The sequence below is a fragment of the Ipomoea nil genome, unplaced genomic scaffold, assembly GCF_001879475.1.
Source record: "Ipomoea nil cultivar Tokyo-kokei standard unplaced genomic scaffold, Asagao_1.1 scaffold1993, whole genome shotgun sequence".
Lineage (NCBI taxonomy): Eukaryota > Viridiplantae > Streptophyta > Magnoliopsida > Solanales > Convolvulaceae > Ipomoea > Ipomoea nil.
The window spans coordinates 3311629-3327797 of NW_017618421.1; the positions used below are offsets into that span (position 1 = coordinate 3311629).

Genomic DNA, 16169 nt, shown 5'->3' on the forward strand with positions numbered 1-16169 from the left:
CCACCTTGACGAATATGCTCTTTAGGAGAAAAGACTTATCTCACCATCTCCACCTTCACATATATGCCCTTTCGGAGAAAAGACTATCTCCACCTTGGCAAATATGTCCCTTAGGAGAGAAAAAGATAACTCAACAAATCTCCACCTTAGCAAATATGTCCCTTAGGAGAAAAAGACTTGTCTCACATATACACATGGGTAGGAACAACCATGCTCATCCCAACTAGCCAGCCACACGCATACGCAGCATCAAACGTTACCAGTGCATGTACACGAACCGCTTCGTCCCAAGCCATTCGCCCTCAGCCGTCGACTTGTTATACCAGCCGCGACTCATGCTAACTGCCCGTTCAGCTGACCTCTTGCATCTAGCCTATACCAGGTCCATATCCCCTCCTGGTATCCACGCTGCCCCAACACAACAGCGCCCCTGCAAAGTCACACTAAACCCGTGTGCCTTGCCCAATGCTCCACTAACCAGTAGTTGCCACTGGTTAGCAACACGCACCATGCAACATGAACAAAAATAATGGCAGAAAGGGTAAAGAAAGACAAGATTTACGTGGTTCGGCAATGTGCCTACGTCCACGGGAGTGAAACTATTCTTATATTCTTAGTGATGGTGATAGGGGTGACACAACCCATTAGGGATACAACCAATATATTTATAGGCATCTAATCCCTATACAATGGGTCTACCCGTTTCACTCCAACTCCTAGTATGAGACAAACTCATATTCCTAATCCATATATGAGACAAACTCAACAGAGCATACCTATGCTTTTAAGTGCAACTGAAGAACAAAAAGAAGTAAATCTCTATACTGAAATTCCAAAAGTGAATCAACTAGCAAATTTATAGTACAAGTTCAACTAAAAACAACAAAGCAACACATACAAAACAAGAAAAAGCAAACCAAAAATAATCTCATAAGTGAAAAAGAGAACTTACAACTATGATTAAGCAAAGAATTTGACAAGCTGGACAACACTTGAGTTCGGCTAAAGGTTATATAGGAGGTTGATGGCTACATGACATTTTTCTTCACGGGCAGTCCTCTACCATCCATTTGGGTTCTTTATTGAGATTATCAGTTATTTCTATTTTGTGACCCTGTAATTAGCTTTGATATATATTTATTTGCCTTTAAAAAAATTTAACAATTAAGTTATTATGCTATAGTATTTATATATTATATTTAGTTCTGTTATGGATTTTGAATTTTAATGTATATTTATATTATAATTCTGAATTATTTATTAATATAAGAAACAATTAGTACACAACTGGAAATTATGGAATTTTCGCCTACTTGAAAGTGATATTAAATCAAGTCGAAAGCAAAAAGTGGTCGAAAATAGCTACAAAGGTTTTTCCGGATACCAAAAGTAGCTTTCACTCATGCATTAACTTAAGAATAAATATAATGCAGTGTACGTGTAGAATAATTACCAGATCACTGGGTCTTCTTGGCCTGATTTTGATCACAAAATAAGGATTTTTAGGTTGAGCGAAACGTCCTGAGCTAAAAAGCTCGACTCCAAAATGATCACGAACATCCCTCTTTTTTATCACACTGACATTTTTTTTCTTTTTACTAACATCCCTTTTCTTTGCCCTAGCATCCTTTTTCCCAAGACCATCATTCCCTTTTTTAGGACTAGCATCCCTTTTTTTCTCTCTAGCAGCTCTCTTAGATCCACCTAAATTAAGAAAACTCTGTAAATATAGTATATGAAATATATGACAAAATGAAAATTAAAGAGAAAATCAAGAGAAACTAACTTACGTTCAGTAATGCTTCTTTTTCTCTTGGAACGTGACGTATGATATTGAAAGCCAACATCATTGTTCTCTTCTTCTACATCCATCTCATCCTCGTCTTTCTTAACTTGAGTGACTATATTGACATCAAACTCTACCAAAAAAGCATTATCTTGAAAATTAACATCATTGCCATTATTATTTTTCAACCCCTTCACTCGAGCTTCTTCACCTTCAATTATTATCTTTTCACAGCCGGATGAGTCAAGTACGAAGAAGTCGAACACAGCAGGATGGTCATAGATAAAAACCAATGTATCTCCATTGATGAAAGAGTTATCCTCTACGAATTTCGTCCAACCATGCTTGAAAAAACAACAATCTCCAGTATCAGTTATCTCTATATTCCAAACTTTCTTCATACGATTCCTGAGTACAACCTTGCGCGGATATCTCTTCTCTAGTTCCATGTATGATTTGGGAATTTCCTTTTTGAAGAAACATGTTAAATTTGTTAAGTTGATGAAAAAACACAATTGTTTTCAACATTAGGAATGTAAGGTTTAGGTTTAGGCAACAATGAAACACAAAAAAAGGCAAGCACAATTTCAAGTAAACTCATAAATAAATAGTGCCTTAATTTGTCTTAAAATTACAATCTTAGTCAGAAGCAAAATATTATTTTGTCTATCATTAATTATTAAAATAAAAGAGATTTTATCGTTCACACACATATATATAAAGCATTAGTATATATGTGTAGACCTCATTGATGCACACACTTCTATTCTGAATAAGAAAACAAGCGACAATGAAAACAACAACCCAAAATCCATTCCATAAAATATTCTTTCTTATTGGTTAGGGTATGAATAGTTTTTGTGAATATTTCTAAATGGCAAGTAATATACATGCAGAGCATCTATTTATCATAATGTCTTAATTTATCTTAAGATTGTAATTAAAACAAATACAATATGAGAATTTCCTATCAATGTTGTCAAATATATTAGAGGACCAGTGCGCAATTTATGAGCAGCACCTAAGTTCTTAACCATTAAAATAAATAAAAAATAGAAAATAAAAAATGATACGTCATAGTCTTACTGGAAAAATAAATTACACTAAAGACCAAAAGAGAAAGTAGAAAAGTAAAAGCGAAGGGAAAATTATTGCATGAAACATGGTCCACACAATGGAATCAAAGCCCTAAAAGATCAGAAGTTGAAAACTTAGCGGTACGTGGCTTAGACTGTGGTGTCGAAGGCAGAAAATGGAGTCAAAGCCGAAAAACATTCGTGAGCTGCAAATGTTTTGAGCAAAATTGAATATTCAAAATAAATAAATAAATAAATAAATAAAAGAAGCCGGCCGATTAGTCTATCTTGCCTAAAAGGATAGATTTTGCCTAAGTCGCTACTTTAGCAAAATTTTACAATAGAATTTTCTGTTATCCAACTAAAAACACACTAAGATTTATCCATCTAAAAACACAAAAGGCTATATTCTAGCTTAAACATCTTTAGATTCATTTGTACATACACATACACAAAGGATAAAAAATAAATAAGGATATTTCTACAAACCAATTTCTGTGAGCAGGTTTGTTGGCCGAAAAGCTTCAAAAAGCTAAAAATCTTCTTTTGCTCGCTTGCCATTTCGAACTCTGTATCACAAGTTCTCCCTTCAATTAAGAATAATTTGTTAGAATTTCTAAATGACATTATGCTTATTTATTTGTAACGAATACGGTAGATTATAGGAATCTCATTCAATTAATAGTAACGGATATTTTAGATTATTGTAATCTTATTTAATTAATTGTGATGGATAATGTAGATTATAGTAATCTCATACAGTTGAAAATTTTGAATATTAATACGGAGTTATTTTTTGATTTTTTATTGGCTTAATTTGTTTTAGAATTACAATATAAACTAAGCAATCCATAATCTAGGAGTATTTAAAAAAAATCAAATTAAACTACTGTCATTCAAGCGACACGACACCCAAATTACTTGTCATAAAATTATATCAAAAATAAATAATTGACATTTATAACTTAAAATAATTTAAATAGCTTATTACACTTTACTTTTTCACATTGTCAAAAGTGATAATGAGAATGTACATTATATTCTTAATATTGAAGGACTTCAAATGCATTAAATAAGATTACATAAAAATTAATTATATTAACACATGTACATTAAATGTAAATATAATAATTACTTTTACGTTACCCTTTAAAACATGACAATACATTTGGCACCGAACTGAGTCAACTAGTACTACCAAACTAACTAGTACATTTACGTCACACTTATAAAGATGAAAACAACTTATGCATTCTTTTGGTCAAATTCGTTACACATCGTCTTTCTAGTGCAATTTATCTCTCATGTGTAGTTTGTGGACAATTATACATGAGTGTGGTTTACCTAGTTTAAACTCTCAGGTAGTAGTTGTAAATTTTCATCGCTACCCAAAAACAAAAAAAAAAAAAAAAAAAAGACACATTCAGCATTAAGCCCCTGAATAATATCCTGCAATTGCATAAAATTAATTTACTCCGCTTTATAATTGGTAATTTGTAATTGTGTTAATGCGATAGTTTTTTCACTTTGTTTATGAATGATGATTTTTCAGCAATCAACAAAGAAACCTCACACATGCATATACACTCAATATACATAAGACATGAAAGATGAGTGTATATATATATATATACACTCAATATACATAAGACATGAAAGATGAGTGTATATATATATATATATATATATATATATATATATATATAGAGAGAGAGAGAGAGCATACCTATGCATTTAAGTGTAAGTGAAGAACAAAAAGAAGTAAATCTCTATAATGAAATTCCAAAAGTGAATCAACTAGCAAATTTATACTACAAGTTCAACTAAAAACAACAAAGCAACACATACAAAACAATAAAAAGCAAACCGAAAATAATCTCATAAGTGAAAAAGAGAACTTACAACACTGATTAAGCAAAGAATTTGACAAGCTCGACAACACTTGAGTTCGGCTAAAGGCTATATAGGAGGTTGATGGCTACATGACATTTTTCTTCACGGGCAGTCCTCTACCATACATTTGGGTTCTTTATTGAGATTATCAGTTATTTCTATTTTGTGACCCTGTTATTAGCTTTGATATCACTTGTGGTCGGAAATTATATAATTTCCAACAGTGGTATACAGGTTTGGTGGAACGTAACGGATGCAAATTTTTAAATTGTACACTTCGAGATGAATTGTGAAATTACGAGAATGAAATACACCGTGGGTAATAAATACAATCAATTAATTTTACACTATTGAGGATCAAGGTCATCTCTAGCTAGATTACATGTAGTTAAACTCTATTATTAAAAAAAAAAAAAAAAAAAAAAAAAAAAGAAATTTGCCTTTACTACACAGTAAAGTCTAAGTCTTTTATTACACTTTGCTTTGCTGGCATATTGTCAAATGTGGTAATGAGAATCTTTTCAATGTAAAAGGATTCGAACTGCATTAATTAAGCTGCGACAAAATTAATAGAGTTCCGAGCGGTAACTATTCAAGTAATTACTATCCGGACTATTCGAATCAAATTAATAGAGTTCCTAAGTCTAAAATAAATTGGGGACTAAAATTTTATAATTTTTGTTATCATCAAAAGCAAAAATACACATGTTCCTAACAGTATTCAGATCAACTTTTGGTTTCAGAACAAGTGCAATCAGTTAAAGGTAAATATTTTACAATTAATCTTAATCATTTTATGATGATAAATATCATATGTAACGATATTATATATTTGATGGGATACTTCACATTTTTAATTTTATAACAAAAAAAAAATTGACTATTTTAAATTACTGTACATAAAAATTGCATGTTACGTTTTACAATTTAAAAAGTTATACTTTTTTTTTAATTATTAATAATTAATATGACATCCTGTGACATTGAAGATGTTTAATAAAATTTCAATTAGTCTTAAATACACATAATCTCTAAATCTAATTAGTTTTGGAAAATAAAATTTCAAATTTGAATACAGAAGTTGTGATTTGTCAAGATGGAAGGTTGTATGGGATTGGGTTGGATGATAAGACTCTCTAATGGAGAATTTTATGCTGCCAAGGGGATGCGCTGGGAAGGTATCTTTCAACCTTTTAGGAAGAATAAAACTCTATTAAAAATAAATGTTTGTTGTTTATTAGATACGGAGTACTAAAATTTTAGTAATTTATTACTATGTACTTTACTTTTTCTCATATTGTCAAAAGTGATCATGTGAATCACTAGTACAAAAATGATCAAAAAAAATTAAGAATATGCGTCCGAAGTTTAAACATTGGACGAGTAAAATGGGGTGCGGTGACATTTTTGTAATTAAAATGCCACTATATAATTTTTTTTATTTTTTATTTAAATAGAAAACAATATGCGTTCGAAGGAACTTCGGATGCATATTGCAGAGCGGCTTATTCAAAAGAACTACTATTGTTGGTCTTAACCTCCTAGGCTACATTGACGGTTTCACTAAGGAACCAACCAAATTCACTGATCCTGCTCAAACCGTCACCAACCCAAACCATTTAATTTGGTACCGTCACGACCAAATTATTGTCAGTGCACATATGGGAAGCTATACTGATACAATCTAGCCACTCATCTCTTCGGCTACGACTTCCCATTATGCATGGCAACGTCTAGTTGCCAGCTATGCTAGTGCCTCTCGACGGCGTGTCATGATGCATGGCAAAGACTTTGTCCGCTCAATTTTCTATTAAGGATCTTGGCCCCTTGCATCATTTTCTCGGTGTTTAGGTGTTTCCAACTGTTGATGGAGTGTTCCTGTCGCAGAGTCAGTATATAACTGATATACTGGTGCAGTTTAAGATGGATGGTGCAAAGGCTATTTCAACACCGTTAGCGTCTATAGACAAATTACTTCCTGCACAATCTAGGAGTGCACCTGTTGATGTCACTCAATTTCGTCGACTTCTTGGTCTGTTACAGTACTTGGTCATCAAACGACCTTATGTATCCTACGCTGTTAATCGTCTTTCTCAAATATGCATACATGATACACCTACAAAGTTGCATTGGCGGGCTGCTAAACGACTATTACACTATTTAAAGGGTATGGTGTGTCACAATTTGTTCCTCCGTACTGAGCAACCACTATCACTCAGTGTGTATACCGATGCTGATTGGGGAGGCTGCACCACCGATAGTCGTTGCACCACCGCATATGTATTGTATTTTTGCTCTAATCTTATTTCTTGGAAGTGCACACGTCAGAAGTCTGTTTCGCGTTCGTCTCCCGAAGCTGAATATCGAGCCTTGGCAAACGCTGCCACCAAATTCCTATGGATTAGGAATTTATTGCATGAGCTCCGGTTATTGCTGGTGAAACCTCTGGTTGAATTTTACGTTAGTTGATTTTGGTCGGCTAGGATATCATGATGAACCGTTTATACTTGCATCTCAAGCTAAATAAGTCTTTTATGTTTCTGATCCTATTGATAGTAAGTGGTCAGTTCTCTTACAAGGCAAAAGATGTATCGTTGGTGTTCGTGATGTTCTAGATGAAAAAGAATATTACCAATTTGATGAAATACCACCATTTTCTATTGGTATTCAACCGTTGGCTTTAGGTGATCATAGCATTGATACTAATTACATGCGTACTGATCATGAAAAAGGATTGTGGATCGACCATTTAATTGTATAATTTCTAAAATGTAGTCTTATTTTTTTATAACATGTTTTAATAACATAGTTATCTTATGCATGTACAGGTATATATATATATATATATATATATATATATATATATATATATATATATATATATATATATATACACACACAAATCCGATGCTAGAGCCTGAAGAGCATACATAGCCTATCCTAGTGCGTAAAGCAAGAGGACCTACATTTTGCAGGAAAATGAAAAAGAAGAAGCCAGAAGATGAGTCTATTGCAATTTAGTTCAATGAACATAATAGGCATATCGGCCCAAATGCAAAGAGGTTCGCAAATAACATTGGCATTTTGGTTCATAATCACATAGACATTAACATTAAAAATTGGACTCAAGTCTCCAGCGAGGTTAAAGAATTGATTTGATAGGATCTTAAGGTAATAACCACTAATTTAATTTATATATTGATCATTACTTCATTATATATATATATATATATATATATATATATATATATATATATATATATATCTGTGTGTGTGTGTGTGCGTGTGTGTTAATGTCAAGATAATAGATTATGAACTTGACTGATCTTATTGATGTAAACAATCAGCTTTAAATAGCATACAATGGAGAGAAGATAGCAGGTTGTTGTAACAACCAGTCTAATACTGCTACATAACAGGAATGCATCTAGAACTAAACATACACAAAGGATGTCAGCCACAGATATCCTTAACACGCCCCCGCAAGATGGAGGATCCGTGGGAGACTCCAATCTTAGAACGGAACAGAAGAAACAATGAACGGCCCAACGGCTTCGTAAGAAAATCACCATGCTGATCAGACGAAGAAATGTGCCGAACCACCAGTGAACCATTACAAACCAGGTCACGAACAAAAAAATAGTCAAACGCGAGGTGTTTCATACGCGAATGAAACACCGGATTCGTATAGACATACGTAGCGCTGAGGTTGTCACATAGCAGAACCGGACGCCCCAACAGCTGCAACCGAAGCTCATGCAACAGATTCTTAACCCACAAAACTTCTACAGCAGCATTCGCCAAGCCTCGATATTCGGCTTCTGTAGACGAGTGCGAAACCGATTTATGACGTGGGAATTTCCAAAAGACGAGATTGGTCCCAAGATACAACAGGTAAGCGGTAGTAGACCGCCCACTAGAAGTGCAGCCACCCCAATCAGCATCTGTATACACTGTAACACCCCTAAATTCCGAGATATTTAAAACTTATAAAAATAATGGCAATTCCATCGATCGAATCCCAAACAGAGCATAGAGCTAACCATAAGTGTCGGGGTGTTATGCCACACCTAGGTTTGAGAACCTAGGTGCACAGGCTAAGTTAACTAAGCATACTAAAACCTTAATTCAATATTCAAATACAATCCCAAGGCACGCAGGCCAACTACTGAGCTAAGGATAATTAAACTAAGTCCAAGGCTCTGACTAGCGTGCTCCGAAGCTAATGCTCATTACCTAAAAACATTCGGTATAACAACCGTCAGCGAATAATGCTGCTAAACCACTCCAACGTGTTAAGTACAATATAGGTAGATATAAGAAACTCATTTTGAAACTGGTACACATATATACTTACGATACTCAAAATTTAAATCCAAGATCAAGACTCAATGCACATTAACAGACTCCACAGTATAGAATAATCATAAAGACTAATATGCAACCTAGGAATGCAATACAAGACAGAACAGGCAGATGAACATACAAATAACAATTAGAGGCAACGAAGGCATATAAGACAATAAATTAGCAAGTAGTCATCAAAGCACACAATTCATCCACCAACCTTATACCATGTTCCAACCTTGTAGCTCCCCTCTATCCGTATATCAGTTCCTACCTATACCTCCAGGCCACCCTTACATCCCCACCCCTTATGCCTCCGGGCAACTGCATGCCCCCACCGACAAACTACCTATCAACCACCAACATAACAAGATGGTGCCGCAGTGCCATTCAATGATCCGCACCTATAGTGCCACTATCAAGGGGTTAGCGCATATAGCTCTAAAATGACACCGTAGCACTTATAACCTGACCAATGCTCAACGGCAAGCTAGTCGAAGGTGGGTGTGTGCCTTTAGCACAGTCACCGCTATGGCTTATATCTTTAGTACAACGACCGGGCACAAGTGGTGCCAACCGCCAACAATTCATTTCCACTAATCACAATCTCATCATCATCATCATTAATTACACCGGCCATTGCGCAATGACCACGATACTCATCATCATTCAATCAATTTACACATAACCAAATAACAATCATGACACAACAACAACGACACGTATTACACACAAATTCCTAGAACGATACCTAATACACCAAACGAGACTGATACACGATAAACAGGGTACAACGGGACACAGGGAAACAACAAACACGGGGGGGGGGGGGGGGGAAACATCACGAACCTCGACCGGTTTCTAGTGGGTAGGTGGCGAGTGGAGGACCACTCGCCGGCGGCCACACGCTATTCCAACGGGTGGCCGGGGGGCAGACCACCGCCCGCCGGCTGCCCGCTGGAACAGTGACACGGGCAGCGGGTAGGTGACGGGTGGTCAATTAACGGAATTAAACTAAGAATCACACCAAGTACGTTCTAACATGATTCCTAAACATACCAAGACCCAACATAAATCATATAACGGTTCAGGAGTATCCGGAACCACAAGAACATTAAGAAATTTATATATGCAAAGTCCTAAATACAAGTCCTAGGCTACTCAACACCCGATCATGCATAATCCCATCGAAATATACCAAGAACATCATAATACGAAATCCACGATATAAACATAGGGCTTTAGACATAATCAAAATACAAGATCATTCATATAATCAATCATAACATCAAGAACATCAAGATTATCACATAAACACAACATAAATCCTAGGCAAAGCTCTATCAGGACTCAAGCACAAAATCATATTTCAAAGGAGCAAATGAATAAGATATAGCAAGGAAAATAGGTTTTGTCGAGACATGGGTTACCTCTTAGCCCTAATCGATATCCTTGGCTACTAAGGTTCTTCTCTCTATGATTTCCCTCCAGTGGATTCCTCTACGTTTGGTGGCAGGGGATCCCTTTGTAGGTGTGTGGTAGAATTAACTGTGGTAGGGTTTCTAAAATGTTTCCTGAGTCCCTATATATAGATTTAGGAGTCCCAACTAGGGTCTGAATGGTAAGGGTCGACTAATCCTATTTCTTATAGGATTAAGGATTTGGTTTAAGGATAAGGGTTCATGGTCCATTGTGGACCACACTAATTAATTGAAGGGAATCCTAACCAATTTTAAACCCTTTTTAATTATTATTAACGGGATTGATTTAATGATTAGTCCGGGATTAAAAGCCGTAACACGGGGTGTTACATACACACTCAGTGAGAGAGGCTGCCCAGCATGAAGGTACAACCCATGGTACGCCGTACCCTTCAGGTAGCGTAAAAACCGTTTCGTAACTTGCCAGTGCACCTCCATAGGCATATGCATGAACTGTGAGAGCCGGTTAACTGCATAGGACACATCAGGCCGAGTGATGACCAGGTACTACAACAAGCCAAGAAGACGCTGGTACTGAGTTATGTCCACCGTAGCAGTACTAGATTGCACAGGGAGCAACTTGTCTGTTGCATGTGGTGTTGAAACAGCCTTTGCACCATCCATCTCAAAACAAACCAGTATGTCTGTGATATATTGACTCTGAGACAGGAACATTCCAGTTGGTGTTGGAACTACTTCAACACCTAGAAAGTGATGCAAGGGACCAAGGTCCTTAACGGCAAAGCGAGCTGACAGAGTTTCAACAAATCGATCAACCCATGCAACATTGTTTCCTGTTAGTATAATATCATCGACATACACCAGGAAATAAACAATAATATAATTAGCAGAATAAACAAACAAAGACGCATCTGCCTGTGACATCAAAAACCCATAACGCAATAAGAACTGGGAAAGTTCCAAGTACCAAACCCTGTGAGCCTGTTTAAGACCATATAAGGCTTTGGTCAGTTTGCAGACATGAGCCGGAAAGGATGGATTAACAAACCCGGGAGGTTTCTCCATAAACACTTCCTCATGCAATGTTCCATTAAGGAACACATTATTGATATCTAGCTGGCGCAAGCCCCCGCGATTACTCAAAGCAATGGTCAGAACGACACGGACCGTGACCGGTTTCATAACCGGGCTATGTGTCTCAAAATAATCCCAGCCAGCAGTCTGCAAGAATCTCTTAGCGACAAGTCACGATTTAAAACGATCAACCGACCCATCCGATTTGCGCTTAACACGGAAGACCCATTTGCAGCGAATCAGAACGATCGTTCCGCGGGGAACCAGTTGCCAAGTGTTATTTTATTGTTGTTATTCAGAAAGACTTTAATACCCTTGATGAAACATGAACAAATGTTTTGAACAATGCGCGGGCACGTTGGAAAGATTTCAAAACAAGATTGGTGCGTGATTTCATCCACAAAAAGCACCCTAGATATAGCTCTCTCATAGAGTTATATGACTACTTGAATGAAAAACAATGGAACAAATTTGAAGAAAATCATCAAACTGAACAGTTCAAGGTACACTACTTAATTCACTTCCTTAATAATCATGTTTTATTAGTCTTAATGCTTTATTACTATTATCTTATTATTTAATAATAAATTCTATTTTATGCCAAAAGTCAAAAGTATAGGGAGTTGCAAGCACGAAATGAGCATCCCCACTTTTTAAGGTCTGGGGGCAATGTTGGAAAGCAATTTGAGTGGTTGATATGCGACCCATTGTCTTCATAATCTTCTTGTGTTTCTATTACATCGACCATAGTAGCTAGTGATCGCAGTTTGGATTTTTCGAGCGAGATCTAAATAATCTGAAAATGGAAGTTATTACATTCCCAATGAAAAAACAAAGGGAGTGTTTGATAAAATTGTAAGTAATACAAATACTTCAAATATATATATATATATATATATATATATATATATATATATATATATATATATATATATATATATATATATATATATATATATATATATATATATATATATATAGTATTGATGAGAATGCTAGCTAACAAGCAATTTTTAAATCTTGTTTGTGTTGAAATAGGTCGAGAAGTGTGAAGAGATAAGTCAAGGCTGATTCTATGCAAAAAGACATAATGATGTATTGACAGCAACTCTTGGTAGCAATGAGCACGGTGGCTATGTTAAAGGTGTTGGAGTGCATGCCAATATCCGGAAGGTGTTTGGTAAACCAGAGAACATAAGTCGTGGAAAATCAGTTGGGGTTGTTTCAGTTAGTGATATTGAGGAGATCATTGAGAAGAAAATGTATGAGAATGTGGTTGAAAATATTAGAAAATAAACAATGGAAAAGATGCAATCTGAGTTTGAAATTATGCAATCGCAGCTAGAATATTTGATGAAGAATGCACAAGCAAGTCCAATGGTAGGCACACCAACTCGGAGCAGTTGTTATTCTATTGATCCATTAAACAAGCTTCAGGTAATAATAAATATCTTTAATATTTGGTTCAATTTGAATATCTTCTACTTGTTATTAAGCCTTTTTATTTTTTGATTCGTAGTAAAATTCAAAACAAACAAATATGATGAATATTGAAAGTGGTGATCAATCTGGTACAAAATTACAACCACCTCTTGTTGAAGATGATGTGTTGTAGCACTTGGGAGATGAATCCAAAAAATTGTGCGTCATCTAAGAAACTTTCCTTCCTTTTTAGAATACATTGATGTGGACCTAGAGGAGGCAATTTTCCATCATTCATACGTGAACTCCATTTACGTGATGTTCCAAGACATTAAAGACTTGTTCACGATGAGATGGCTCGATGTGTCCATAATACAAGTGTTTATAATGTAAGTATTTTTTTATCTTTTATAATGTTTCGATATTTAAAAACATTTCTTTAGTCTTTCATTTTTTATTAATTATCTACGTTTTAGATGTCTTCATCGATTGTGCAACAAAATTGGAGTTAACACAATAGGATTTCTTTGCCCAAGGGCAATTTCAAGGACTGCAAATTTATCTTATACATGATGCCCTGCATAAACACAAGGACTGCAAATTTATTTTATCTTCATACCATCAAAAGTAAGAATGACGTTTAACTTATTTATTTATTTTTAAATGCCGTATAAATCATTGGATGCTTCTAATTATTTGTGTTGAATAAAAATAAAATCTAAGTCTAAGTCTACACAGATAAATCTAAGTCTATTATTACATGTAATAACGCTCTATTATTATTATAAAAAAAAAAACCTTTGTCTTTTCTACACAGATAAATCTAAGTCTTTTATTACACTTTGCTTTGAGATATTGTCAAATGTGATATTGAAAACCTTTTCATTGTAAAAGGATTTGGACGCATTAATTAAGCTGCGACCAAATTGAAAATCATTTGCTATTTAGCATCAAGCCACAAACTAATATCAAACAACAATAGACATTTACTTTACATTATACTTAGTTATTTTTAATTTGTCTAGCACACACAAACATACATACATGCATGCATGCATGCATGCATACATACATACATACATACATACATACATACATATATATATATATATATATATATATATATATATATATATATATATATATATATATATATATAGAATAGAAATCATATGAGAACCCATTGTTAGGTAGGAACATAGGAACTAATCTAATCCATTTATTTGAATCAATCTACGGTCCAGATTTAATTGTTTTAAAATTTTTTGTTATGCGTTTGTTAGAGCCGTGTAGGGGTAATTTGGACAATGGATATCATCTTGCGTGCGGCAGTGAGAGTCTTTCGCTGAAATGTCGTTATCTCCCTTTCGCTGTAGGAGTTCACCGTAGGTAGTGTTCAGAGTCCAACGTCGCTATCTCCCTTTCATCGATTGACTTCCCATCTGAGATGACCGGCACCATTGCTCGGAACCCTAAGCGCGCACGTCCGGCGACCTCGTCGGCTACTGTTCCAAGTCAGTTTTCACCTTTTTTTTTTTTGAATTTCGGATTCGTATGGGCTGTGTGTGTGTGTTCTTTTTTATATATGATTTGTGTATTTGTTTGATTTTGTTGTATTTGTTTAGCTGTGTTTTTGGTGTAGCTTGGTGTTTGAGAGTGGAGTTCGGTGTTGGGTCTGTGATATTGCGTTAAATTTTGTTATACATATTGTGAATGCATAAAATGCTTGAGGAGAGAGTATTGTGAATGCATAAAATGCTCTAACAATTTGTAGATGAAGTTATGAATAAATAGTTTCATGCTCGAGAAGTGTTCCACGTCACAAATAGCTACTGGCAAGTTTTTACCTGAGTGTATGGTTACAGATTTGATTGAAGAAAGAAAATGGTCCACATAATTTGGTGGACCAATGGAAGATTTGACTTTCATGAGGCTGGAAGGGTGATGTTGAATTAATCTGATGCAACCTGAAGCATTTTAAGGCAGTAAGTGATGACTCCTGAAATGGAGGCAAAAGGATGGTTTATTTCTAGCTGCAATTTATGGGATTTGATTGGCAACAGAAAGAATGGAATGAAAGACTGGTATGGTGGGTTTGGGTGTGGGGTTGCCGTCCAGTGTAGGTGGCTGTTGGGAGGTCAGGGGCAGTGGTGTGGGTTTTTTTTTTCCCCCCGGTTACTATGGGGGGTTTTCATTACAGTGTGTGTATTTTTGTACTTCTGTGTGTGCCCTTGTGGTGTGCTGGAGTTTGGCTGCGGTTACTGTGTGCATTTGTGATCATTCGTGTGTGCCTTAGTAGTATTTCATAGTGGACTTTAGTCTATTAGTTTATGTGGACTTGGGATATGTTTTTTAAAAAAAAAAAAATTGAAATTAGTTGTTGCATTTGAAATAGTATTACGTTTAACGTGTTTTTATTAATTTATGGGTTGGCTGTTTATAGATCCTATATAGTTTATCCACGTTTTTGTGTTAGTATATTTAATGGTAATAATGTTTTTACAGAGTGTTAGTACATCATTCATTTTTACGAATAATTCTCTAATATCGGGATTCGTGATGAGAGTCCTATGTGTTTAAAGTTTGAGCTTATTAAAGAAGTATGTTGAAGTAGTTTCAAAAATAAACTAAGTGGGGGGTGGGGGGGGGGGGGGGCTTATATGTGTGTGTATTGGTGTTGTGTGGCATCTCCGTAGGTTGGTGTGTGCAGTGGTCGGTGTATGTATCGGACTTTATAATGGTAATGGGTTTTGTTAGTGTGTAGTTTTTTTCTTACGTGTGTGCCCTTATGGTGTGTTTGTGGGTTGCTGGGTTTGCTATGTGCAGTTGTGTTCTTATGTGTATGCATTTTAGGCCTGATATGTTGTCCTTTGGTTTTGTCCAGAGTTTCAGGCTGAGGTTGTGGCACCTGGGCAGGTGGATGATGATGTTGAAGCTTCCGAGTATGAGTTGACTCCTGAGGAGGCTGCTCGTTTTTAGAGTTTGAAGACGAGGTGCTCTGCACGCATACTTGTTAATGTCCGTAAGAAGTTCTCATGTCGGCAGCGCAGTGCAGTGTGTGATATGGGGTTTGGGAAGCTGCTAGACCTGGAGGTTATGAAGACTCCTGGACAGATGGGCCGTTGGCTG

At 35.7% G+C, this 16169-nt stretch overlaps 1 protein-coding gene across 1 annotated transcript; it reads right to left on the reverse strand.

The window, feature by feature from the left end:
* Positions 1-776: 776 nt before the first annotated feature.
* LOC109147377 (B3 domain-containing protein REM20-like) lies at positions 777-2235 on the reverse strand. Its single transcript, XM_019295035.1, has 3 exons — positions 1791-2235; positions 1454-1704; positions 777-824 (listed from the first exon to the last, which is right to left on the reverse strand). The coding sequence occupies exons 1-3, from the start codon at positions 2233-2235 to the stop codon at positions 777-779; spliced, it is 744 nt and encodes a 247-aa protein (XP_019150580.1).
* Between the last annotated feature and the right edge of the window lie 13934 nt (positions 2236-16169).

Coding starts and splice junctions, on each gene's coding strand:
- LOC109147377 (XM_019295035.1), bottom strand. CDS start 2,235: ATGGAACTAGAGAAGAGATATCCGCGCAAGGTTGTACTCAGGAATCGT. Junction 1,705..1,790: donor AAAAAGAAGCATTACTGAAC/GTAAGTTAGTTT, acceptor TTCTTAATTTAG/GTGGATCTAAGAGAGCTGCT. Junction 825..1,453: donor CAAGAAGACCCAGTGATCTG/GTAATTATTCTA, acceptor TTGGAATTTCAG/TATAGAGATTTACTTCTTTT.